We start from the raw sequence: 26,745 nt of genomic DNA on the forward strand, positions 1-26,745 counted from the left end.
TCAGTGGATATAACACTGGGCCTGGAGTCAGGAAGACCTGAGTTCAAATCCAACACTCCCTAGCTGTGTGACCCTGGAAAAGTCACTTCACCCTGTTTGCCTCAGTTTCCTCATCTGTAAAATGCCCTGGAGAAGGAAACGGCAAACCACTCTAGTACCTTTGCCAAAAGAAAAATGACAAATGGGGTCATGGAGAGTCAGACATGACTGAAACAACTGAACAACAAAATAGAAGCATAACTTGAGGGAATGACCAGGTCCAGTGGAGGGTTAGTTCTTGTTGTTATTGTTGTTCTGGTTTTTTAGGATGGGAGAGCTTTGGACATGTTTATAGGTAGATAGGAATTGTTGAAAGGGCAGAATCCTGGGGGAGAGGAGAAGGGATAGAATGAAGGCTACATTGGTGGGGGCAGGGATAGTTATACTTAGCAAGGATAAGCATCCCTTTTAGAGACTGAGGCAGAGGAGGAGATGATGGGGTATGATGTTGAAGGGATTTGGGTTGTGCAGTGAGGGAGAAAGAGGACCTCATGACCTTTGGCCTTGATTTCCCGGGACACTAGAAATGAGGTCCTATGAGAGGGAGGGGACAGGGTAAGGTGTGAATGATTTGAGGAGAGAAGAGAAGGTCTAAAACAGTTGTAGTGGGGAGTAGACTGGGTGGCCAGTTGAGAAAGAGTCAAAAGGCTGCCTCATGACGTTGAGGGCCCGGTTGAGATTAGACAACACTGTAATTGGTAGTGGATCCATTCAGCTTCATTGTGTGACTCCTTTCAGTAGGGTTCAGCATGCATGCAATTGGTAAAGAACCAGGTAGAAAGGCATCGTGAATAAAGAGAATCCTGCATTTGGAGTCAAGAAGACCTGAGTTCAAATCTGGCCTCAGCTACTTACTAGTTGTGTGACCCTGGGCAAGTCACTTAACCCCTCACAGCCTCAGTTTCCTCATCTGTAAATTGGGGATAATGATAGCACCTATCTCCTAGGGCTATTGTGAGGATTAAGTGAGGTAATATCCATAAAGTGCTTTATAAATCTCAAAGCACTATATAAATACTATCGATTATTATTGTGAAGGAACAACCCATTCCTCTTCAAGGAAATAGACTTGAGAAAGAATTTGTGTGTGTGTGTGTGTGTGTGTGTGTATTTGGATATTTATTTTTGTTTTTTCCATCCATCCTCAGTTCCCCCTCCTTTTTTGTTCCAAGTGCCTTTTTCCAGCAGTATAATTCTGGTTATTGGGTGTGGCCATCTATAGAGAAGCATTGAAAAATCAAACCGTATATTTTCCAGCCCCCCTGTGATCATCATTTCAGACCTGAGTTGGTATTTTCCAGACATCCATCTCCCTCCTTGTCTCTCCTCCTCCTCCTCCTCCTCCTCCTCCTCCTCTTCCTCCTCCTCTCCCCTTCCCTCTTTATAACCTAAAGACAATCTAGCTTTTCTCCTATTTTTCCATAGCCCTTCTAGAGGAAATTTATCGAGATGTAAACAAATGTGTTTTCTTCCTTAGATAGCGATTCCTATGTTCCCCTAGTGTCATTGTTTGCTTGAGCGGGCACTTCCTGAGTTTCTGGCTGCATGGTGATATGAATCCTAATGATCTTAATCTAGGCAGGCCCACTAAGGGCCAACCTGAGGCCAGCATATGCTGCTTTTGTGCGTTTTCTTTGCAAAGCCCTGGAATAATACATCAAATTAAAATGAACATAGAACATTTAATCCTCCCTTAGAAGTCACATGAATTGATCAGCTCGCTCAGGCTAGATCGAGTTCAGATTTGAGATAGAGAGTATGCTTTCTGACCTTCAGTAGGGGGTTTTACTATTCATTAAACTAAGAGAAAGCTATGGACAGTATTACACATCTGGATGATTGTTTACTTCTATGGGCATCTGACTTCAGAAATCCAATTTGTGACACGTTGCACCTTTGGGACTTCTCTAACCTTTCCCCAAGGAGTTCAAAGGTAATGAGTGATTTAAAATAAAATAACATTAAAGCATGAATCTTGAACTGAGTACCTTGAGAATAGCCCATTGAGATGAGTTCCATCCATAGCTCAGAATAATGAAAGAACTGATGGGTGGGATTTCAGGGCAGCTGTCTCTAGCAGGGGTCTTTGGCAAGACTGTGGAGAAGAGGAGAGTTGCCACCCAGTTGGAGAAGGCAAATGTCGATTTTCCAAAGGAAGGAAAATGGTGTCTGTGAACTCTAAGCCATTAAGCTTGACTTGAATTCCTGGCAAAATTCTCCCTTTTTGGCAAGTTTTTTAGCCTGGTAAGTCAGGGGAACACTGTCAATACACATGACCTAGATCATTGGCTCATTGCTTCCTAGACCTTGAGCTGGAAGGTACCTCTGAGGCCATCTAGTGTAACCCCTTCATTCTACAGAGGAGGAATCTGAGGCCCAGAGAGGGGAAGGGACTGGCCCAAGGTCACACAGGCCATAAGTAGCAGAAGAAGGATTTAAACCTTAAGGATTTTCTGACTCCAGAGCCATTGTTTTTAAGCAAAACAATTGATAAAGTCTCTCAGGCTATTTCTAGGGAAACAGGGAAGAGGTGGGCTAGATACCAGTACAATTAGGTGAATTTAGAACTGTTTAAATGGAGGAACCTGAAGAGTCATTGTTAATGGTTTGATGTCCACACAGCCAGAGTCTCTAGTGGAGTGCCTCAAGGATCTGTGTTTGGCCCTGCTTGGTTTGATGCTTGTTATCAGTAATTTAGATAATTTAGATAAAGGTAATGATAGCATGCTTACTAATTTTGTTCTTTCTCGACCCCAAACCCCATACTCTTTTCCCTACATCGATGCCCATATGGAAGGTTTGCTGATTGTCTGTTGGGTTTTTTGTACAAACTGTTCCATTAGTATGAGCCTCCCCCAAGGAGGAAACTCCCATTATCAATGCAGATCAACAACTGTCTTTTGTGGCCTGGTCCTGTGATTTCATTGGTAGATGGGAGAGGAGAGCTTTACTAATACTGTTGCCAGTGGACTGGTTTCAGCACCTCATGGCCTTAGAGAGCTGCCTGGGGTGGGGGTGGGAGTTCAAGAAGTGAAGGAACTGGCCCAGGGTCCCATAGGCAGAATGGGGCAGAGGCTGGCTTCGAACTCAGGCCTTCGTGGCTCCAGGCTGGCCCTTCTTTCCACTCTCTTATGCTGCCTCTTTCCCTTCTAGCTGAATCTATACAATTCCTGCTATTTTTGCAAGGAGATTTACCATTGCTTTGGAATCCATTTTGAAATTCCTTTCTCTTCCTGGTGCCTACCAGGGTGTCTATTTCAAACTTTTTTTTATGAGACAATATGCAGAGGAAAGTATGCTGTGGACAAGGATGCCATGACAAGGACAGTGCAGTCTTCTTTCTGGGTCAGACTGAAGAGGTAGCATGATGGGGTCAATAAAGGGTAGGCCTTGGAATCAGGAAGACCTGGGTTTAAGACCTGCCTCTGAAAGATAGTGACTGTGAGGTCCTGGGCAAGTCACTAATTTCTCAGTGCCCCAGGCAGCATTCTAAGACTGTAAGTTAAAGAGCAGGTGCTGAGTTGATCTTTGTCTGTCAGTACTCCAAGCAGTTCTCTGATGCTCTATGTTATCCATGAGTTACCAGACAGCTGATGCTGAAAACATTTCCCTTCATGGAAGTTTTCATGCCTGGCCCTATTTCTGACTTCCTCTGGACTTCCAAACCTGCTCCCTCTAATACCAGCTCATCTTGGGAGCTCCCAGTGCCTGAGGCTTCCTCTCCCTGGAGTAGTTTACCACCCCCTTCTACCATTGCTGAGTTCCTCCTGGAGCCCCCATTTTGTGGCAGGGGCCAGGCTGATTTGCCTTCATTCTCCTCCTGGCTTTGTTCCTGACTTCATCTGGATTTCCAAACCATACCTCAAGATGGGTACCTACAGCTTCCCACCCCTCCTCAAGCTCCCTTTTGTGTGATGTCTTTCTCCATTAGAATGTAAACTCCTTGAGGGGTCAGGGCTGTCTTTTTTTTTTTTTTGTATTTTTATCCCCAGTGCTTAGCACAGTGCCTGGCACATAGCAAGTGCTCAATACATGCTCGATCCCTTCCCTCCCTCCCTCCTTCCTTTCTTTTTTCCTTCTTCCTTCCTTCCTTCCACTGGAGTATGTTGGAATATTGGGGAGAGGGTTCACTTCTTAAACAGCTCAGACTCGTGTCATTGATCATGAAATTATCAGTATTGCTGAATGTGCTCAAAGAATTTGTAGCTGGAATAGTCACAGAATAAGAAGATGCAGTAATGATGCTCCAAGTGTTGTGGGGGATCTGGAGGCAGGTAACTGAGCCCATCCCGTGGGTACTTAGGATCAATGCGACCTTGCCTGTGGGTCTTGCTGCCCTGCTGAGTGTCTCCAATTTTCAGCTGTCTGAAGCTTTTAATGCTATAAGGAAGAAAGTTCAAATGAGCCAAGCAAATAAGTCTTAATAAAGACTATGAAATTACTGAAGCTATTATATTCTTAGCAGGCTGGATTTTTTTTTTCAGATTTGAATTTATGTTCTTCTAATTCCTGGAAATTTTATCATTCTTTTGCAAATTGGAAAAGATCCTTCCTCAAGTGGCAGGTGGATAGGGCATTCCTTCATACACATTAACCACACTTGGAGAAGCAAATCAGACAATGTCATAGAAATGACTATGCTGCTTTAATTAATTTCCATACTTAGTGCTCTGCCAATCAAACTACCAAGGGGTTACTTTGCAGAACTAGACAAGATGGCAACAAAATTCGTCTGGAGGAAAAAATGATCTGTATTCCAGAACACTAGACTATCAAGAAAAGAATAAGGAAGAAAAGCAGGAATGAAGGAGCATCATAAATCATAGATAGAGGTCATAGAGCACATAGATTTACAGGTAGAAGAGACCTCAGAGGCAATTTAGTCTAACCTTCTCATTTTACAGATGAGGAAATTGAGGCCCAAGGAAGGGAAGTGACTAGCTTAAGGTCACACATAGTATCTTAGATCGAGAGCTGAAAGAGACCTCAGAGGCCATTTAGTCTAACCCTCTCATTTTGCAGATGAGGAAACTGAGACCCAAGGAAGGGAAATGACTTGCCCAAGGTTATGCACAGAACCCTATATCTAGGGATGGAAGGGACCTCAAAGATCATCCAGTTCAACCCTTTCATTTTACAGAAGAAGAAACTTGGGTGCAGGAAGTTTACTTGTCCAAGTTCATACAAGTAGTCTAAGTACTTCTAGACCTTTTGCCATATTGTAAAGTAGTAATCATCAAAACTACTGGGGATTGGTTAAAAAATGGACTAATACATCAGTTGACAAGATTAGATACACAAAAATCAAAAATAGGCCAATTCAGTAGCCCAGTGTTTGATAAGCCTAAGAACATAAACAATTTGTAGAAGGATTCCCTAATGAAGAACTTCTGGGAAAACTGGAAAGCATATTGGTAGAAAACAGGCTAAGGGCAGCATCTCACACCATATACCACAATAAGGTCCAAATGGAAACACAACTTGAACATAAAAAAGATAGCATCATAGCAAAATTAGATGAGAAGGTAAGGAAGTACCTTTCACAACTCTAGCTAGGAGAAATTTTTACTAAATAAGGGATAGAGGGCATCGTCAAACAGAAATTAGACAATTTCAACTACATAAAATAAAGTTTTGCACAAATACAGTCAGTGCAGCAGCTGGGATAAAAATAAAACCATCAATTGGGAAAAAATTTGCATCAAACATCACTGATAAAAGTCTGACAACCAAGATATAAAGAGAACTAAAAGAACCTTTCCCCAATGGAGAAGTAGTCCAAGACTGTGAACAATTTTCAGAAGGAAAATTGCAGACTGTCAACAACCATATAAATTGCTGGGAATAAGAGAAATGCCATTTAAATCATTTCTGAGGTTTCATCAAACATCCAGTACATTGGCAAAGGTGACAGACAATGGAAATACTAAATGTTGGAGGGGCTGTACAAAGATAGGCATACTCAACTTAAATGGAGCTGGGAATTGACCCAGCCATTCTAGAAAATAGTTTGGCATTATGTGAGAAAAATCACTAGAAGATTTTGACTCAGTTTTCGCTGCTGAACATATACTCCAAAGACGTCTAAGACAGAAATAAAAGTCCCATAGATACAAAATATTGATAGCAGTGCTTTTTGTTCTAGCAAATAAATGTAAACAAAGAGCCAGAACCAATCATCTTTTAATCTGGTGTTATTCAATGTAGTGATTAGTTACTTGGGGGAATAAGGTGATTGGCTGAAAAAAAATTTGTATTTAAATGTAATATAATATTATTGAGCCATAAGAAATGACAAATGGAGGAATTCAGAGAAGCATAGGAAGACTTACAGGAACGGATCTAGTGAGAAGTAAGCAGAAAGTTAATATACACAGTTACTATAATTCAGTAAACAAAAAGTATTAAAATGAAACCCAACTGTACAATTGTTACATCCAATCTCCTCTCCTGAGAATAGGTGAGGAAGTGCACCTACCTCCTTTTGTTGGAGAACTGGGAACTCTACCCTCCTACATGGTTGCTGCGTTGGCTGGGTTGGCTTGTTATGAGGGAAGCCCACTGGATTGGTGTTGTGGGAGGGGGGCATGTTATATCTGGAAATGACTGAGGTGGAAACAAAAGGCATCAACAAAACTTGTTTTAAAAAGAGCAATGTAGGGGCAGCGAGGTGGCGCAGTGGATAGAGCACCGGCCCTGGATTCAGGAGGACCTGAGTTCAAATCTGCCCTCAGACACATAACACTTACTAGCTGTGTGACTCTGGGTAAGTCACTTAACCCCATTGCCTAGCCCCCATAAAAGAAAAAAAAAAGACTTTAAAAAGAGCAATGTAGCAGAGACCTTATTGGGAAAGGGTCCTATAATTTCTCCTGGATGGTAGCAAGAGTCATTTGAGCTCAGTGCCACACTTTGTTATAGGACTAGGTTAGCCTCCAGGAATTGGTAATTATGGGCTGCAGAGATTCATTGCATCATTGATCCTATAGAAGGGACCAGTGGAAATCGAGCTGACATGAGAATCAAAGGAGCTGGCTCAGATGATTGCTAGCTATGTAACCCAACACAAGTCACTTTTTCTCCTGGTGAAGAGGGGGCTGTTCACTTTTCCAGTGAAGAGGGGGCTGTTCATTTTTCCTCCTCCGAGATGGTTTCTGAGGTCTCTTCCAGCTTTTGAGCCCTGGCCTCGAGGTCATTTCATTCAATCTCTTCATTTTACAGAGGAGGAAACTGAGGCCCCAAAGGATGAAGGGACTTGCCCAAGGTCACACAGCTAGGATTCAGAAGGTCTCTCAGAGGCCATTTGGTTCACCCCCTTCGTTTTATAAAGGAAGAAGCTGAGGTCCGGGGAGGGGAAGGGCCTACCTTAAGTTCACACAGGTAGTTAATGCCAGGGCTGGCATTCCAAATCCAACATTCTTTCCACTTCACCAGGAGGCCAGTCAAAGGAGCCAGAACCAATCATCTTTTAATCTGGTATTATTTGATGTAGACATGGCTTAAATTCTTTTATGTACCCTAACAATAACCCCATTGATGTTTTAGAGAAGGTATAATTAAAGGCACAATGATTTAGACTGAACTCAGATGGCTTGAATTTCGTTTCTTAGGTTACTATTAAGTGTACAAACTCTGTCCTCTTCTACCCACCACAGATTTGTGTGAAATTCGCTCTGTTTCTATAGGCCAGTGGTCTGCAAAAGTTTTTGATTGTGTGATCAGTTAAAAAAAGAATTTGAGGCTAAATCTCAATACATGTTTATTTACTTATTTGCAAATTATATACATGCACTAGTGTGCTAATAATTATGTACATTCTAAAACTTACACAAAAACTAGACATTGAAAAAAGGATGAGATGAAAATGAAATAACATTTGATCGTAGGGAGTCACTGGAGTCTATTGAAAAGAGAAGGGAGTGACATGGTCAGACCTACACTTTTAGAAAAATCACTTTGGCAGCCGAGTGAAGAATGGCCTGGAGTGGGGAGAGGCTTGAGGCAGGGGGACCAATTAGGAGAGAGGTAATGAGGGCCTTTCCCAGGGTGGTGGCGATGTGAGTGGAGAGAAGGGGACAGATTCAAGATGTTAGAGAAAGAGAAGAAACGACAAGGTTTGGCAGCTGATCAGATACGTGGGGTGAGAAAGAATAAGAGAGGGAAGATGACTCTGAGGTTGTGAACCTGAAGGATGGTGGTATCCTTGACAGTAATAAGACAGCTTAGAAGAAGGGTGCATTTGGGGAGCAAGATGAGGTAATTAGAACTGTGGAGTATATTGCAACCCATCTATGCCTGCTCATCTTGTGTGGCTCATTCTGTCCCAGTTGAAATGAAAAGGGATGGGAGGGGACTCACCATCAGTGCCCTGAAACTAGAGCTTTCCTTCTGAGGGGCCTCTGGCAGAGATGATCTGCTGTTCAAGGGAGGAAGCTTGGTAATTTCCCCAATGGCACCTGCACAGCTGCTGCTCTATTCCCAGGTTACAACTGCCCAAAGGGGTGATGCCTGGTGCAAAAGTGGGGAAATGGGGAGCTTTTGGGGTGGAGGATGGGGGCAAAGTGGGGGGGGTGTTGGAGGAGGATAAGGGTAGATAGATATGCTTTTGTGTTAGAGACAAGCCCTACGATTGGCAATCAAAGGGAGGGGTGCTCACCCTTCCACCCTCCATTTGGTTGATTACACACTTCCTGAGATCAGATCACAGCCACTCTAGGGTGAGACTCCCCTGCTCTCACTTTAGAGACCACCACTCTAGACTAAACCTCCAAAAGACCTTATCGCTCAACTTATTATACATTTCTTGCCAAGCAGCCATAGCAGGATGGTGTATTAAAACGAGTGATGGACCTGGAATCAGAAGATCAGGGTTCAAATCATCTCTGTGGTACTTAAGCATGTGGTTCTAGGCAAATTATATAGTCTCTCTAAGCTTTGACACATTCTCATTTATGAAATGGGGTTGATACTTTCCCCATCTACCACATGTGGTTGTTATGAGGAAAACTTAAATCTTGATGGGCAGCTAGGTGGCGCTGCAGTGGATGGAGAACTGAACCTGGAATCAGGAGGACCTGAGTTCAAATGTGGTCTCAGATACTTGCTAGCTGTGTGACCCTGGGCAAGTCACTTAACCTCTGTTTGCCTCAATTTCCTCATCTACAAAATGAGCTGGAGAAAGAAATGGCAAACTACTCCAGTATCTCTGCCAAGAAAACCCCAAATGGGGTCACAAAGAGTTGGACATGACTGAAAAACTACTGAAAAACACTATATAAATGAGTCAGTACACTGTGAGCTGGGCATCATAGAAAACCTAACATTGATTCCTAGATATAAAGTATGCATAAAGTCTTAGTGCATACTTAGTATTATTAAAGTTTAAAAAAAATGAAATAGTACTTTTTATTCTATTCTTAAGTTTTAAATAAGATATTTTATTAATGACTTTTTATATTTATGTCAAATATACCACCCTCTATCAGTACTTCCCTTTAATGAAGAAATGGTTAATCAAGTCAAATGACAAGGAGACTGGGACTAACAGTGTATACCATATTCTGCACCCATAGTACCACCCCCCTTCTCCCATGAGAGGAAGGATATGTGTTTCATCATTTATTTTCTAGGTCTGAGATCAGTGATTATAGGTCATCAGAGTTCTGCTGTTTTATGGTATTGCTTTCATTTATATTTTTGCAGTCTCCTAATTCTCTTTCACTCTATCTGTCAGTGCAAGTATTCTCATATTTCTTTGAATTCCTGACGCGGTTGGCTTTTTTACAGTCCAGTAGCATTCTATTGCTTTTATGTATCACAATTATTGTTCTTTCTTGAAAGCCTTTTCATTGAAGTCTTTCCAGTTTGAACCAAGCCAGGATATTTTCCCCTAATTTGTTGTCTCCTGTTTATTTATTAGTGTAGTTGTTAACTTGAAGCCTATTTCAATCAATCAAACAAATATTAAGCGCCTACCTGAGGCAGGTAGGTCGCACTTTGCACAGAGCACCAGGCCTGGAGTCAAGAAGACCTGAGTTCAAATCCAGCCTCAGACATTTACTAGCTTTGTGTCCCTGGCCAAGTCACTTCACTGCTGTCTACCTCAGTTTCCTCAAATGTAAAACAACACCCACTTCTCAGGGTGGTTGTGAGGATCAAATGAGATAGTATTTGTTAAAGGTGCTTAGCATAGTGCCTGGCACATAGCACGTGCTTAATAAATGTTGATTCCCTTTCCCCTTCCCCCACAGGGGGAGACAATATAGGATCATAGCTCTAGAGCTGAAAAGGGTCTTAAAGGCCAGCTAATCCAACCCCCTCACTTTACAGATGAGGAAACTGAGGTCCAGGGAAGAAAAGTGACTTGCCCTGGGTCATACAGTAAGTAAGTATCTGATACAGGATTTGAACCCAGATCTTCCTGACTCCAAGTCCAGTGCCCTATGATGTCTTCACGTACAAAACAGAGGCCAGAGCTACTAGGGAGAGCCATGGACCGCAACAGCTGGACCTGTGCTTCAGGAGCGCCCCTTTGACAGCTGTGTGGAGGATGGGCTGGAGAAGGGAGACATGGGAGGTGTGGAGACCAATTAGGAAGCTAGTGCAATAGTCCAGGCGATTTGCATTTATTCATTATTCGAGGTATTGACAGCTCTGACATTGCTAGAAAAAAGCGGTTTTTGAATGTAATTTCAGCAGTCGAAGATAATCTACATTGGGTTTCAGTGGTGTTCATTAGTGCAGAGAGCTACCATTTCTCCTTTTGCATTTATGTTTTCCTGTTGCATGTATGTACAAAACATCAAAGCACATTTTAGGTGGCCTTCTGATGAAACAATAACCTTTGGAGCTATCACCAATGCATCACCTTCGCCCAAACTCAAATTTTGTTAATAGCATCTGGTTCATTTGAATGAAAGGTTTGTGTTTCAATATAGGCTGAAATACAGAGCACTGGCTAGAAGAGAGCAGCACCAGTGGGGGGGGGGCGAGGGCGGGGGAGGGAAAGGAGGGGAGGGGGGAGGGGGGGGGGTGGAGGGGGGGCAGGGGCAGCGGGGAGGAGGTGGGGAGAGAGAGGAGGATGGACATGGAGGGAGAGACAGATGAGGGAGAGGAAAGAAAGGGAAAGAGGATGGAGGTGGAGGGAGAGAAGGGGGAAGAGAGATGGAAGGAGAGGAGCAGAGGAAAAAGAAGGAGAGAGAGGAGTGGAGGGAAGAGAAGGAGAGAGAGGAGGATGGAGATGGAGGGAGAGACGGGGGAGAGGGAAGAAAGAGAAGAGGGGAGAAAGAGATGGATGGAGATGGAGGGGGGAGAAGGATGGGAATGTAGGGAGAGAGATCGGGGAGGGAGGGAAGAAAGAGAGAAGGGGGAGAGAAGAGGGATGGGAGAGAGAGGGGGGAGGGGAAAAGAGAGAAAGATGGAAAGGGAGAGGGAGAGAGAAATGGCAAGAAAGAATAGTCTCTCTGCTTGGGTGTTGCAATGGTGCTTGCATACAGGTTCCAGTCTGAATTGCACCGAACATTCCTCTAAACCCTAGTTTTTCTCCTTTTTCTCGCTCAAATGTTTCAGCCCAAACCCTTTTTCAGGTACCTAAAGGGGCACCTCCATTTTATTGATGAGGGTCTTGTTGTTCAGAGAGGTCCTGATTCGCTCAGAGTGACCCAGCTCGTAAATGGTGGAAGGAATATTAGGATCACAGGTTTACAGATCTCGGGCTACAAAGAATGTCAGAGACCATTTAGTCCAACACCCTCATTTTATAGTCAAAGAAACTAAGGCAGAAAGAGCTTGTAACTTGCCTCAGAACCCTGGTCTTTTATCTTACCAAGTTGGATTTCTACAGAAATAGATGCTGTTGCCTTGACAGGTTGGGATGACATTCTGTGGCCCCATCCTGTGGTTCCCACCTCTACCCCAAAGGGCTCAGGGTTTGGAGTCAGAAAACCTGCGTGGAAATCCCAGGCCTGACCCTCCTCATTGCCTGGGGGACTTTAGGCAGATCCCTGGGCCTCAGTTACCTTCTCTGCAAAACCAGGGGGTTGGGCTCCACTTCGAGGGTCTCTTTTAGCTCTGTTTATAATCCTATGAATTGAATCTTTTTCTTTGAAATTCTTATTTGCTATCTTTTGAGTTGGGCTCATCTTCTTTTCTGAATCTATCCCTTTCCCTACTCAGAGAGCCATCTCTTGTAACCAAGAATAAAAAGTGGGGGGTGAGTAGAAGCAATTCAGAAAACCCCAGCACATCAACCATACCTAAAAATATATGCAATATACAACACCCATAGCCCCTCACCCACCTTTTGAAAGAAGGGAGGGAGGTGCATTTTTTTCCTGATTCTTCTCCAGGGACACATTGCATCATTATAACAGCAGTCAGAAGTAATTTAATTTTTCAAAATGCTTTATTGATGTTTTTTAAAAACCTCGTTGTTACTTCCCAATTAGCTCCCATCCATTAGAACTCTCCCTTGTCACAAAGAATTGCAGGTAAGCCATACTTCCTGATCCAGCCTGGGGGCTGGCATCCAAATTGAGGAGAGAGGCCCACTTCCCCATCATCCCTCAGGAGTCCCCTTGGTCACTGTATCGATCTGAACTCTGACGTTCCCCACCCCCCCCTTTATGCTATTGTGGTCATTGTCTACTGCTAGCCATTAATCCTCTCTGTGACTCTTCTCTGAATTCCTCATATTACAAAACAAAACAAAAAAAAAGAATGCATGCTTCCTATGCCTTTTTTTGCTAACATAATTCCTTGGGGATTTATAGTAATGTGTCCTAGAAAGAAATGGTAACCTTATACATGGCCTTGAAAAAATCGAAATAGGTGATTCTGAGATCATTTTTATCTCTCCACATCCCCAAATGTGGCTACCTTCAGGCTGGGTTTACACTGGGCAGTGTTCTGTCAGGGTTTGCTGGGAGAGGTCCTTGGCTGGAAAGTAAGCTCGAGTCTTCGAATGATGGAGCAAACCAGAGGTTGATCATATGTGTATTATATCATCCAGGCTTGCCGGGAGCTCCAGGAGGAAAGGGAGACCCAGGACCCCCTGGGTTTGATGTCTCAGGGCCTCCTGGTGAGAGAGGCCCTCGAGGAATTCCTGGGACACCTGGTATCATGGGGCCTCAAGGTTCCCCAGGGCCCCTGGGACGAGATGGTGCCCCTGGGCTTTCAGGTAATTAAAAAATGTCTCTTTCTGATTACTGCAAATTGTTACCGTGGACAGTATGTAGGTGGGTTGGTCTTACTCAGCACGTGGTGTTGCATATGGCTGGCTATCCTTTAGGAACCTTTAGGGAGTTGGATGGGACTGCTATGTGAAATAGAATCCCAGACCTAAGGCCGGAAGGGCCCTCAGAGGCCAGCTAGGCCAACCTCCTCATTTTATAGAAGGGGAAACTGAGGCCCAGGGAAGGGAAGTGACTTGCCCAAGGTCACGCATAGGCTTATAGATCTAGAGTTGGGAGGGACCTCAGAGGTCAGCTAGGAGGAAACTGAGGCCAAGAGAGGGGAAGAGACTTATCCAAGATAACAATAAGATTATAGGTTTAGAACTGGAAGAGGTGACCATCTAGTCCAACCTTCTCACATACACATAAGGAAACTGAGGCCCAGACCACAGAGGTGATAGAGGTGACCATTTTATTCCACATCCTGGGTGTTACTTCTTTTTGGCTCCCAAGCACATGGAATAAAATCTCCAATGTCTGTCATTTCCTACCTCCTTGACTCCAGGCAAGTCTCCTTTCTGGGCCTCAGTTTCCACGTTTGTGAGATGAGGAGTGAGTTAGCTATGAAAATCTCTTCTAGATCTATGTGTTTTCTTCTTCTGCAAAGTGAAGGGAAGGGGTTAGGCTCGATGGTCTCTGAGCCTCCCTCCACCTCTAAATCCATGTTCCTACTAATGTCTTTCTCTGATCAGAGACAAGTGAGAATCCCTCACAGACATTCTTTGAGGTTTTGTCTAGAATAACTTTGCTGATTCACTGCTTCTAGGTGCTAAAGGTGAAATGGGGAAGCTGGGGCCTCCAGGACCACCGGGACCTTTAGGAATTCCTGGAAGGAATGGTCTTCCTGGCTTGAAAGGTAACATTTGGCTGCATATTTTGTACGAGGGGGCATGTTCTCCTCCCCTTGTGAAAATGAAATATGAGAGAGATTTTCATTGGACAACATAAAGGAAGGGGGTCTGCTTGACATGCTTTTCTAAGGGACATGAACTATTTCTGTTGGACGTGAATGAATTATTGCAAAATTAATGTAGATCCCATATGTTTTTAAATGGGATTTTTAGGTTAAAGTCATACAATGTAGGACTCGAATGTTATACCCCTTCTTATTGATACCTAGAGCCACTTGTAAGCAGGCATGCATTATTTAAAAAAAAATTGCAGCCATCTGTTGTGAGCTCCTTCTCCTCAATCCCACCCTTCATAACCCCTCAGCATCATCCCTCGCTTTTTCATCTTTTGCTCCAGGCTTGAAGGAAGAGGTTGCCCTTCTCCTTGCCGTGGCCCCAATTGTATCCTTCATCCCATCTGCTCCCATCTTCTCCAGGAGCTCAGCCCTTCTATCATCCATCTCCTTTCTTCTCTTCATTTTCTAGCTCTCCTTATCCACTGGCTCCTTTCCTACTGCTTGCAAACATTCCCAGGTGGTCCCTCATCCTTGAAAAAACTGGCATCCTCTCAAAATACTCTACAGTTTTACTACCTCTTATAGCCAAACTCCTACAAGATACTGTCCCTACTCATTGACGCCACTTCCTGTCCTCTTCTGATCTCCTCACTCTCCCAAAAGTGCTCTCCCTCTCTCCAAGATTATTACTATTTGCTTGGGGGCCATCTCCAGTCTTGACTCATGTCTTGCCACTGGACTCCAATGACTCTGGAGGAGAGAGTGAGGCTGGTGACTTTGCACAGCCCTGCCTCACTTAAATCCAGTTCACTTGCAAGTCATGACATCACCCTCCTGAGGTCATTGGTCCTCTTTGAGAATGAATGACAAATAACGATAATCGCTGTTTGCTTATTTGCCGAATCTAATGTCCTTTTCTCAGTTCTCATCCTTCTTGCCCTTTCTGCAGCATCCAATGCTGTTGACCACATATGCCTTCTGGGTCCTTTCTCCTACCTGGGTCTTCTTGACAGGGTTCTCTCCTTCTTCTTCTTCTATCTCTCCGTTCTTCTCCTATCTCTCTGGCCATTCCTCCTCCATCTCCTCTGCTGCGGCATCATTCGTAGTTCACCCTTTGTGCATAGATATACCACAGGGCTCTGTCCTTGGCCTAAATCTACATATCCAGCCATCATCTCCCTCTCGAATTCTGGCCTCACCTCACTAACTGCCTTGTAGACATTTCTAACCAAATGTCCTGTCGGCATCTCAAATGCAACACATCCAAAGCAGACCTCATTATCTTCTCCCTCTCCCCAAGCTGTTTCCTGATTTCCCTATTTCTGTTGAGGGCACTACAGCACCATTCCAACCAAGGTGTCATGATCTTCATCCTCACTCATCCCCTCACTCCTGATCAGTCACCAAGTTTCATTATCCCTTGCCAACATCTCTCAAATCCACCCTTCTTGTCTTCACTCACATAATAACCACCTTTCTCCAGGTTCTACTTCCTAATTGGCCTCCCCGCGTCCAAAGCCCTCCCTCCATTCCACTGTCTACACGACACCAAAGTGTTATTCCTCTAACACAGCTCTGACATGTTCCCTTGTCACGGAAATTCCGGCAGCTTCCTTTGGCCTCTAGCAGCAAATACAAGCTCCACTGCTCTGTTTGGCATTTTTAGCCTTTCATAATGCTTGAAATAGCCACTCACTTAAGGTGAGTATTCGTGTACTGCTGCTGGTTTAATTTCTTTTACAGCCTAATTAGGGCCGGGAGAGTTTGATTTTTTAAAATATTTAAAAATTTCTGGCACATATTTATCCTTATCTTTGCAAAATTGACTTTTGCAAAGCTGCCATAAAGACACTTCCTTAATTTGTGTGAATTCCAGTGGTAATTTGGAAAGTCTATCCCTCTAAGTTATTGCCAAATCCCATTAGCTTTAAAGAGTCATTCAAATATATTTTGATAATTGAACAGTTAGAAGCCCAAGTCGAAGGTCAGCGGAGGGAAAAGCCTTCTAGTGTCCCAAATAAGGCTGAGCTGAGGGGCACGCTGCTGGGCTCTGTGGAGGGCCACTAGTGAGACCCTAAAGAGAGCTCCATTGAGTGGACTGAGCCCATGCTTGGGCTTCTCCTCAGCCCGTTGGGACCAGGCAGCCTGAAGGAACCAGAAGTGGAGAAGGAGGAAGGAAGGTGATGAGAGCTGGTCAGTCAGGAAGCACTTATTTTACACTTACTGTTTGCCAGGCACTGTGCTATGTGCAGGAGATGGAAAGAAAATGCAAAAATAGCCCCTGCCCTCGAAGGGCTTCCATACTAATGGGGGAGACAACATATATGTAATACAAGAATAGACCCAAGGGAATTTTGTTGGTCAGGAGTACTAGCACTGGGGGAAGAAGGCCACCTAGAAATGTGGGGGAGTCATGAAGGAAGCTGAGGATTCCAAGACACAAGTGAGAAGGGAGAGCTTTCCAGGCATGGAGGGTGGGACAGCCAGTATAAAGGTACAGAGATGGGAGACTGACTATTGTAGGTTAGAAGCAGTAAGTTGGCCTCTGTGGCTAGACTGGAGAGTGTGTAGGGGAGGGGGCGGTGTCAGAAGATTAGGCAGGAAGAAGGCCACGAAGAACATTGCCAACCAGCTGAGTTTGTATTTGATCTTGGAGGCGATGGAGCCCCTGGCCCTTCTTGGTCAGACCTGGGCTTTAGGAGAATCACTGGGGACTGAGTGGAGGAGACGAGGCAGGAAGGCTGATTAGAAGACTCTTGTGATTGTCCAAATGAGAGGCGATGAGGGAGGGCCTGCGCCAGGGGGCTGGCTGTGGGAATGGAGGGAAGGGGATGCAGGTGAAAGCTGTCGTAGCTAGAAAGCCTACGATTTGGCAGTTAATCAGATGTGTGAATGAAGGCTTGGCCAGGCACTGGGCTGGACACTAGAAATAAAAGACTGAAATGAAACATTCCCTGCCCTCAGAGAGCTTGCATTCTACAAGTATGTAAAGAGAATGTGTCAGAAAATGACCTAACACAAGGAAGTGTACAAAGGCATTGGAGGAGATGAGAAGCCGTGAAGTTGCAGGCATGCTTTTGCAGTCAGAGGACCTGGATTCAAGTCCCGTCTGTAACCGTGACTACCTGGATCTACTTGGGACCCTTTCTGGGCCTCCATAAAATAGAGTTAGACCAGCTGACCTCTGAGGATCTTTCCAGGTCTAGATCTAGGGTCCTATGTGCGACCTTTGACAAATCTCTTCCCCTCCATGGGCCTCAGTTTCCCCATCTGTAATATGGATTGGACTAACTGGCCTCCAGAAAACAAAACAATCCCCTGGCATTTTGCAGAAAAGCCTCCGATATGTGGCAGGGGCTTGGGCTGTATTCTGACCCCCCTCTCCAAATCAAGGACACCAGTTGAAAGGAGCCATGATGAGAAAGGGCAACCAGATTCTGTGTTATTCATGGTTCTTAATGGCCAGTGTGGGAGCTCCCCTATGGGGTCTTTAAAGGAAGCATGTATGCCTGTCTGATGGGGCACATGGGACTTTGGGCAATGTGCACAAGTCCCCAACACTCCAGAATAATGTTTATGTATATGGGTATGTGGATACATGTATGTGTATATGTATATTTGTGGATATGTAGGAACCATGAACAATGTACATGTGCACCATGAACAACGTGTGTGCATGCGCATGTACCATGGACGTATATAACAATAAATACTGGGTATGTATAGACAACAATACATCCCAGGTATCTCTTTGTCTCTGTGTCTGTTCTAGGTGAGGATGGTTTGCCGGGTCAGGCAGGATTTCCTGGTCCTGTAGGACAAAAAGGTGGAAAAGGCGAGCCTGGCATTCCGGGCCCTCCTGGACAAGTGGATCCAAACTGTCAGACAGTAAAGGGGGAGAAGGGAGAACCAGGCTTACCAGGTAAGGGAATGGAATCAGCTAGGCCAGGGTGTTTATAGTGGCCTTGAGTTTAGATTATGTTAGGTTAAAAAAAGATAAATTTCATGACTAATTTAAAACCAGGCGAACATAACCTGGACAAGTCACTTAACCCTCTTTGCCTCAGTTTCCTCATCTGTCAAATGAGCCAGAGAAGGAAATGGCAAACTACTCCAGTATCTTTGCTAAGAAAATCCCAAATGGGGTCACAAAGAGTTGAACAGGGCTGAAAAACAACTGAACAATAATGAACATACATTTAGATAGAGAGGCTATATGGTGCAGGGGTTAGTGCCTTATGCTTTCCTCAGGGTCAAGAAGGCCTGAGTTCCAGTTTTGCTCCTGACACATGTGTGAGGCAGTGTGAACCTGGGCCAGTCCTTAACCCCCTCAGTGCTACAGAGCAGGTACTGACATATGTTGCTAGAAGGAGTTTGCTCACTGGGAATGCCCTCTACCCATGGAATCACAGGTCTAGTCCAAAAGCACCCCCAAAACAAACTACAAGTAATACACGTTGAAAAAGATTTACAGCTTAAAAATAAACTTCATCATAGAAATATTGATAACAATATGCCAGTTACTCCATTACTCTGTGTAACATATATATGTACCTATATATATATCTATATATAAAATACCAATATACATATTTAAAACATCAATAACAACACTGCTTATACCCTTCCAGTCTTAATAATAATAACTAACATTTCTATAGTGCTTTCAGGATTGTAAAAGCAGTTTACATACAGGGTGTGCCAAAAGTCTCAGTGTAGTTCTAAACTTTACTAGCTTAAAACTGCATTAAGACTTTTGGGACACCCTGTCTATTCTCATTCAGTCCTCACAACAGCCCTGAGAGGTGGATGCTGTCTGTTATCAGCTCCATTTTCTTTTAACAGATGAGGAAACTGAGGCTAATCGCAGTTAAGTGACTTGCCCAGGGTTACATAGCTAGTAAGTGTTTGAGGCAGGATTCAAACTCAGGTCTTGTTGACCCCAAGCCCAGTGCTCTATCCGCTGGGCCACCTAACCTTTGTTTCTCCATTCGCTTTTGTATTTGCATGTGCATTATTCCTTTTATATAAAGTCATCCCTTCCACATTGTGACTTTCCCCATCGTTTTGATATATCAAGGGTTAGTACAAGAAATTAAATGGGAATTTTGGGGGAGTTTCACATGAAGGCCAGCAAATGACACAGAAAAAGTTTTGAAACTCAGACATGCATAAAATATATGCATAGTATCATATAATGTCAACATATTTTATCTCTTAATACCATAATAATTCAGACTTCTTCTCTGGTACGAAGGGAAGGCCAAAACATTTTACAGAGATTTTCCAGATCGTGGGGTACCACACCCCTAACCCCTGAGATGTGGAAGGGATAACTATTTGCTTCTTAATTTAAAGGTAAAGGGAATTCCTTTTGAGGCTAGGGGTTTACCACATAATAAAGAGTCAGTTCACTAATGAATGCCTTATATTTGGGTGGTGGTAAGAGTTCAGTTTCGATTTGAACCAATGGAGGGACCATCTAAAGGGCCTCCTTTCTAAGCCGGTAATCTTACAGGTCAGATGCTGAGGTCCAAAGAAGGGTCACACATACAGACTGCAGAAGGAACTCTAGAATCCAAGACTTCTGACTTGTGGCCCCCAGCCAGGGCTCTGGCCGCTCCCTAATGCTGCCTTACACCTTTTCTTGGGAGAAGCTTCTCTTGGCAGTTTTATCTCTCCCCCATGCCCCCCAGGTAGATCACAGGATAGGACGGGAGACTTTCTATGGCCCTCCTCCAGACTGAGCAGAAACTCATAAGGTGCCAGGCTCCTGTGACCTACATTAGAGTTGTCAGAGTAACCAGCATGTGGGAACAGAGAGAGAAATTCTGGACAAAGTGGGAAGGGCACTGGCCCTGGAGTCACAGGCCCTGGGTTCAAATCCTCATTCTGCTCTTACCACCTATGTGACCTTGGGCAAGTCTCTTCACCTCTTTGGACCTCAGTTTCCTCCTTGGGGTGAATTCCCTGCCAGTTCGCGATGTCTGCTATCGGCCTGTGCCAGCCTTTTACTTACAGGGCAGTGGACTGCCAAGTGGAAGAGGCTGGCCTGGTCCAGCAATGCTCTGCCATCTGGCCTTTCAGGGCATCCCTTTGCTGAGGCTGTGCAGCTAAATGCAATTTGATCTCAGCAAGATCGACAGTCCTTGGTGAAGTCCCCTGAGAAAAGGGCAAGGGGAGAATTGCATCATTAAAGTTGATTTACCACTCTCTGAACACAAGTTACAACCTGGCTTAGTGGAGAAAGAGCCAGCCTTAGAGGCAGGAAGGTCTGGGTTCAGGTCCAGCTATCGATACATCCTGGCTGTTACCTTAGGCAATTTTCAAAGTCTCGGAAGTGGTAGAGAATGTGTGATCTATGTGGTAGAAGAAGTTGCTTTGAGGGGAGTTCCTTTGTCCAATGAAATGGAAGATTGGGTCTTATTCTCAAGACCTTTTCCTTGCCGCTCTCCTCCCCATTAAGTGTTTGGAATTATTTGATGTTGGATAAAGTAGGATGTGAGAGATTAGAGTAGGAAAGCAATTTTTACCTTGCTAACAGTCCATCCCATGACAGAACAGAATCTTTTCCTCTGTTCCACTCAGAGTTCTAAAACTTAGTGACTTGCATCGATGACATTAGTCATGGATCTGTGGCCTGAGCTTGACTTTCTTTTTTTCTCCTCTTTCTTGGAAGGCATTCCTGGAGCATTGGGTTCCAAAGGCTCCCAAGGTATTCCTGGAGACCCAGGACAACCTGGATTGGTTGGACAGCCTGGTTCCCCTGGACCACCAGGTAAGTACCACAGTGGGGTACTTCAGCAAACATACAGCTCTTTTTCCACAGTGGGGAGACAGTTTCCATAAAGTATTGAACCTGCATAATGATGCTTAGACTTGGATCCTGTTGCAGTGCTAGAGACCATCAAAGATGACTTTGCTTGTTGGCCCAAAGATGGTGTCACTTGGTCTACCTCGTTGCGGACGTTTTACCAGAGTTTATTGCCTCCTTCTGTGGCTCTCAGGATGTGAAGAGCATCAGAAAGGCAACGGAAGAAAGGTGTTTTCAGACGTGGCCTTGGATGTATTTTATAGAATTCTACATGGATGTATTTACAGAATCATACATGATCTAGGGTAGCGTTCCACCTCCCACCAGGTTCGTCACTTCAGCTCAGTGACACCTACAACCACTGTGGCCCCTCCCCTGGGCCAGATGCTCAAATGCCCATCATCCTGAGAGCCCGTAGGTTGTAAGACATAGAAAAAAAAATGAAAGGAAGTAGGCCAAATATTCTGGTATGGAATTCTTCACCTCAAACCATTTCCTAAATCTCCTCCTCCTTGTCATCTCAGTTATTTAGGGAGGGTGTATGAGGGAATTCCTGAAGCACCCCCACAGCTCAGGGAAAGGATTAGGGAAGGGGGTGTGTCTGGAACCCTGGCTCAGGATTGTGGACTGGAGAAAGCAGAGGGAGAGAAATGAGAAAAGCCAGCCTTCCCTTCCCCCAAGGCAATGCGAGTCACTATAGTGGCTACTCTTGGGACTCCTCATTCTCCTTCCTTGCCTCCTGTATTTGAGTCACCTTCACAGTGCTAATTCCCAGTAGCCACACTCCTAGCTGATCAGGTCTATCTTCCAGAAGCCCAGAAGAGTGAAAGCTAGGATGATGTCCCTTCACACACCTTTGCTTATATGGTGATCCCACTCTGAAGGGCGACTTCAACTGCAAAGGAAATACCTGTCAGATTAAAGTTCTGAAACATTATTTTTAATTCCCTAGCTGAGAATCCCTAGATTTAGGGTACATGGCATTATGCGAGAGGAACATCTCATGGGGGAAAAATTTAAATAAAAAAATCAAAATCTGGATGGAAAAGAATTTTAGTTCTGCTGTTGGTGGGCCCATGAGTAGGTCTAAACCAGGGGTGGGGAACCTGCAACCTTGAGGCCACAAGTGCAGCCCTCTGACTGAATCCAAACTTCACAGAACAAACTTCATATGTGGCCTTGAGACCGCAGGTTCCCCACCCCTGGACCATTCTGGAAAACAGTTTGGAATTATAAACAAAAAGTTACCAAACAGTGCGTGTCTTCTGGCCTAACAATACCACTGCTAGGCCTGGACCCCAAGGAAATCAAAGAAAGAGAGAAAGGTCCTATATGTACAAAATATTTCTAGCAGCTCTTTTTGTGATGACAAAAAGCTGGAAACTACGGGGATGCCCACGAACTGGAGAATGACTGAACAAATTGTGGTATATGGATGTAATGGAATCCCATTGTAGTGTAAGAAATGAGGAAAAAGATAATTTCCGAAGACACATGGAAAGATTTGCATGAACTGATGCTGAGTAAAATGAGCAAACCAGAAAAACGACTTATACCATAACATCAATATTATAAAAACGAATAATCTTGAAGGCTTGTATAAACCATTGAAGAATGAAATGAGCAGAACTAGGAGAACTGTTTTTAGAATAGTAAGAACACTATACAAAACAAACAACTTTGAAAGCTGTAAGAATTCTGATCAAAGCAGTGATCATCTGTGATTCCAGAAGACCTGATGATGAAACATGCCAGCTGCTACCTGACAGGGAGGTGATAGACTCAGGGAACACAATGAGACATAAGTTTTTTGGACACGGCCAATAAAGAAATTTGCTTAGAGTTGACTATTATTACAAGGATTTTCTTTTTCAATGGGGTGGGGTGTGGGAGGAAAAGAAAATAGATATTTGCTAATTTAAAAAAAATTAATTTCAAAAATAATCTCTGTATGTGATATCTGCAACCCTTGTAGCCCTTTCCATGATGCCTTTAAATCATGTGGCAACTTCCTTAAACCTAGAGAAAGACAGTGTGTCACTGTATTAATTATCCAGCAAGGAGATGCAATATCTGAGTTGTTTACCAGGTGGCATTCCGCCTGCAGGTACCATCCAGCCTCGTAGTTTAATCAAATTTACTCTGGCCCATGTGTGGGATAGCCTTCCTAAAAGACTATAGTATTTCTACTGGTCATGAGAGAGTACTCATCCTGTGTAAACGACTGAACTGCTCCCCTCATTGCCAAGCTGACAGCTGCAAGGGATCACGGTGAAATTAATCTAGGAGATGAAATGGAATATTACTAAAAATTAAAACAGATCATGTGACCGACAAGATGGCAGAACAGTTACTTTCTAAAAACCCCTGCAAACCCACAACCTCAAAACGAAGGAGTTATGTGCCAGGTATAAAGTAATTGCCACTTATGCCACAAGATAAGAAATCAGAACCAACAGGCAAGTTAAAAACTCCATGGATAAAAATATCAAAGCATAAAGTCTACAGCCCATATGCAGCTCTGAAGCCTCTATTCTATCTTTCTTGGCTCTCCTCTGGTCAAGATCCTCTCCCACATGCACAGGACTTAAATATTTAACATATTTGATCACATAGTTTATTGGTTATTGTGGAAAAAAATACATGGCAATGAATGCAGACATGATGCGTACTTGGTAGGTTTCTCTCTTTTTTCCCTTCATTTTATTTTATTTTTCAATTAACAAGCATTTACTTTATATTCTACTTCCAATTCAAAAGAAAAATAAAACCTTTGTAATAAATATGCGTAGTCAAGCAAAACAAATTCCTACATTGGCCATGTCCAGAAACAAATATCTCATTCTGCATCTTGAGTCCATCAACCCTTAGGAGGTGAGTTATTGCTTAGTTGTTTCAGTTGTGTCCAACTCTTTGTACTCCATTTGAGATTTTCTTGGGCACAGATACTCGAGTAGTTTACCATTTCCTTCTCCAGATCATTTTACTGATGAGGAAACTGAGGCAAACAGGGTTGAGTGACTTGCCCAGGGTCATACAGCCAGCAAGTATCCAAGGCTGGATTTGAACTCAGGTCTTCCTGACTCCAAGCCCAGCTCTCAATCCACTGTACACTGGATATAGCCTGAAAGGGCCGGGCAAGAAGGAAGCCCTCTTTGATCCATGCTTTCAATTCTAGGCTATGGTATTATAACGAAAGGATTTGTTCTGTGAAGTTTGGATTCAGTCAAAGGGCCACGCTTGAGGACCTAGAGGGCCACATGTTCCCCTCCCCTGGATAGAACATGCACATGCTAAAATAGGAACAGTTCTTATTTCTGCTCTTGAGCCCTCATGCTCAACTTTGGGGTCTCTCCTCTTTCATGACCCTCTATATTCATTATCATTATAGGCACTTCACCCTACGGCAGTGCACATTTCATTGTATCAGGTAAAAATGCCAGGAAAATGGAAACCTGTCTTCGTTGTCCTTTCTGCTTTCCCCAGATGAGGAAAGAATTGGGGGAAGAAGTTCCATGTCTAGAATGCTTTTTTCAGGGACCAGGAGCCAATAGCAATTGGGAGGAAGAGAATGTTGTGGTAGGGGAGCTTGTCCTCCTCTTGCCTCACCAGGCAAGATGACTCTTGAAAAGGGTTAGTGCCAGGATCCCAGAATCCATCTTGGTCCCAGAGCTGCCTTTCTCCAGCAAGGCCAGCTCCCAAAGGCCCTGTAGGCAGTTTGCATATCTGCTCTACATCTGGGTCCCAGCATTTCCTCCTGGCCCTAGCTGTTACCACAGGTAGAGGCTTTAGCAACTGCCTAGGTAATGGTTGTACCAAAAAGGTCAGTCTGAGTCAGCAATGTCAAATATGTGGCCCAGGCCGCGAGGCGCTCAAATATGGCCTGAACCAGAATCAAATGTAATTGGAAAATATCAACAAAATAAATAAATAAATCAACAAAACAAACAAACAAATAATATAATAAATAAATACATAAAAATATTTTGAGTTGGACCCCACTGGTCTGAGTGCAGCAGCCACTTGCTCTGTGATCAGCATGAGCAGTTGGTGGACTCCACACCTTCCCCCCATCTTCTCCTTTCCTTTAAACCACTAATTTTGGAGTAGGTAGTCTCTTCGAGTGTAGGTCAAGAACAATGAAGCTTAGGTGTTTGGGGAAATTGCGCCTGTATACATTTTCCTACCGTTCTTGTTGTGGCCCTGACCTATTTCCTTCAGTCAGAACTTCTGCTACAAAAGGAAAGAATTCAGTCAAACACTTCCATGCAGCCATCTGCCTCTAGCCATCTCATCTTCTCAACCTCCTCCCACTTGCCCTCTTAGATCTGCAGAGCTGGTGGGAAGAAGCTTCAGTCCACTTGCACCACCAGCTCATGGAAGCAAAAAGGGAAGGGAGTGCCTGCGATCCTGTCTCAGGGTCATGGAATATAACAGGGGCGAGCAGAGGAAGAGCGGTGAGAGAAATCAGGCTTCTGCAATCCACCAGACTGGGCCTCATGATCTTCCTTCCTTGTCTTCTGGTCTCCATCTGTCCTCGATTATCTAGGACACGCCTAGAGTGCTGATCCCCAGCAGGCACACTACCAGGGGGTCTGGGCTCCCTCAGAGAAGCCTGAAAGGTTGAAACCCAGGGTGGCAGCTTCTCAAACCCTGTCATCCCCATGGTGCTCAGGAAGGCTGACTTGAGGATGATGGAAGGATGAAAACAGCAGCCAACTCTGGACCCTGGGGGATAGAATTTGTGCCCCTCTCTCCTATCTCATGGCTTCCTGACTGGTGCAAATCTTCCCTCCCTAGACTCCCAGGGCAGGGAGGGTTCAAATCTTACTTCTTTCATTTATACCCTATGAAACCCTGGCCAAGTCATTCCACCTCCCTGGACCCGAGTTTCCTTTTCTCTAAAATGAAAAGGTTGGGCTATGTGGCCTCTGGAATCCCTTCTAGCTCTAAATCTTTGATTCTATGATCTTAGGCCAGTCACTTCCCTTTGGTGGGCCTCAGTTTCCCCCTCAGTAAAAGGAGAGGGTGGACTAACTGGCCTCAGAGTCCCCTTCCAGCTCTAGTTCTCCGATCTTGGCTTGAGCGCCAGGAATAACAGACACTGCTTTGCCAATCTCACCCCCCCTCCTTTCTCAAATCATCATCACTCCAGGCCCAGAGGTAAGAGTGCAAGGCATGGGCACAGGTTCTGTTTCCCAGCATGCTCTCTTCTGGCCCAGGGATAGCCGTTTTGCAGCCTCCCTTGGATACCTGCTCTCGTGTTAATAACCCTCTGTGTTCACAAGTTTTTCTTTCTTCTTTATAGAATCTCTACTTGGTTCCCACTTTAGCCAATTTCCTTTTGCTACAGCACCTGTGAAAATAAAGAACAGCTGCATGCTATCTATCTGCTAAGCCTCATACATACTTAGGCAGTTATTTCTCCCCAGTCTGCCTACTACCTCAGTGGGACCTGTAAAGAAGAGCCACCTAGTGCCCCTGTGTTCACCTGCTCCCCAAGCTGGCAGCTTGTGCCTAGGAAAGTGCCCCTGGCACAATGCCCAGGAGTGTGCCTAGCCTATGCAATCAGCTCGGCATCTCCCCCAAGCCTCTGCTTTGCAGTCAGTCACCTTCCATAGGCAACCTAGCTGCAGAATGGTGAAATCCACCTCTTGACCCTTTACAAAGATTTTTTAAAAAATGGATATCTTTTGTTATCAACCTTCATACAATGTCCCTCCTCCCTCTGTGGTACAGTGGGAAAAGGCCCT

The 26,745-nt window shown here is 44.3% G+C and overlaps 1 protein-coding gene across 1 annotated transcript in view; it reads left to right on the forward strand.

The window, feature by feature from the left end:
• Positions 1 to 26,745, forward strand: part of COL4A5 (collagen type IV alpha 5 chain) — a 202,363-nt gene that overhangs the window by 109,054 nt on the left and 66,564 nt on the right. Inside the window, exons 31-34 of the mRNA XM_027839100.1 lie at positions 13,049 to 13,216; positions 14,038 to 14,127; positions 17,951 to 18,100; positions 20,858 to 20,956. Of these exons, the coding sequence (XP_027694901.1) occupies positions 13,049 to 13,216; positions 14,038 to 14,127; positions 17,951 to 18,100; positions 20,858 to 20,956 (507 nt within the window). The remainder of the gene's footprint in view (positions 1 to 13,048; positions 13,217 to 14,037; positions 14,128 to 17,950; positions 18,101 to 20,857; positions 20,957 to 26,745) is intronic.

This window comes from Vombatus ursinus, unplaced genomic scaffold, assembly GCF_900497805.2.
Source record: "Vombatus ursinus unplaced genomic scaffold, bare-nosed wombat genome assembly UNPS02004677.1, whole genome shotgun sequence".
NCBI lineage: Eukaryota > Metazoa > Chordata > Mammalia > Diprotodontia > Vombatidae > Vombatus > Vombatus ursinus.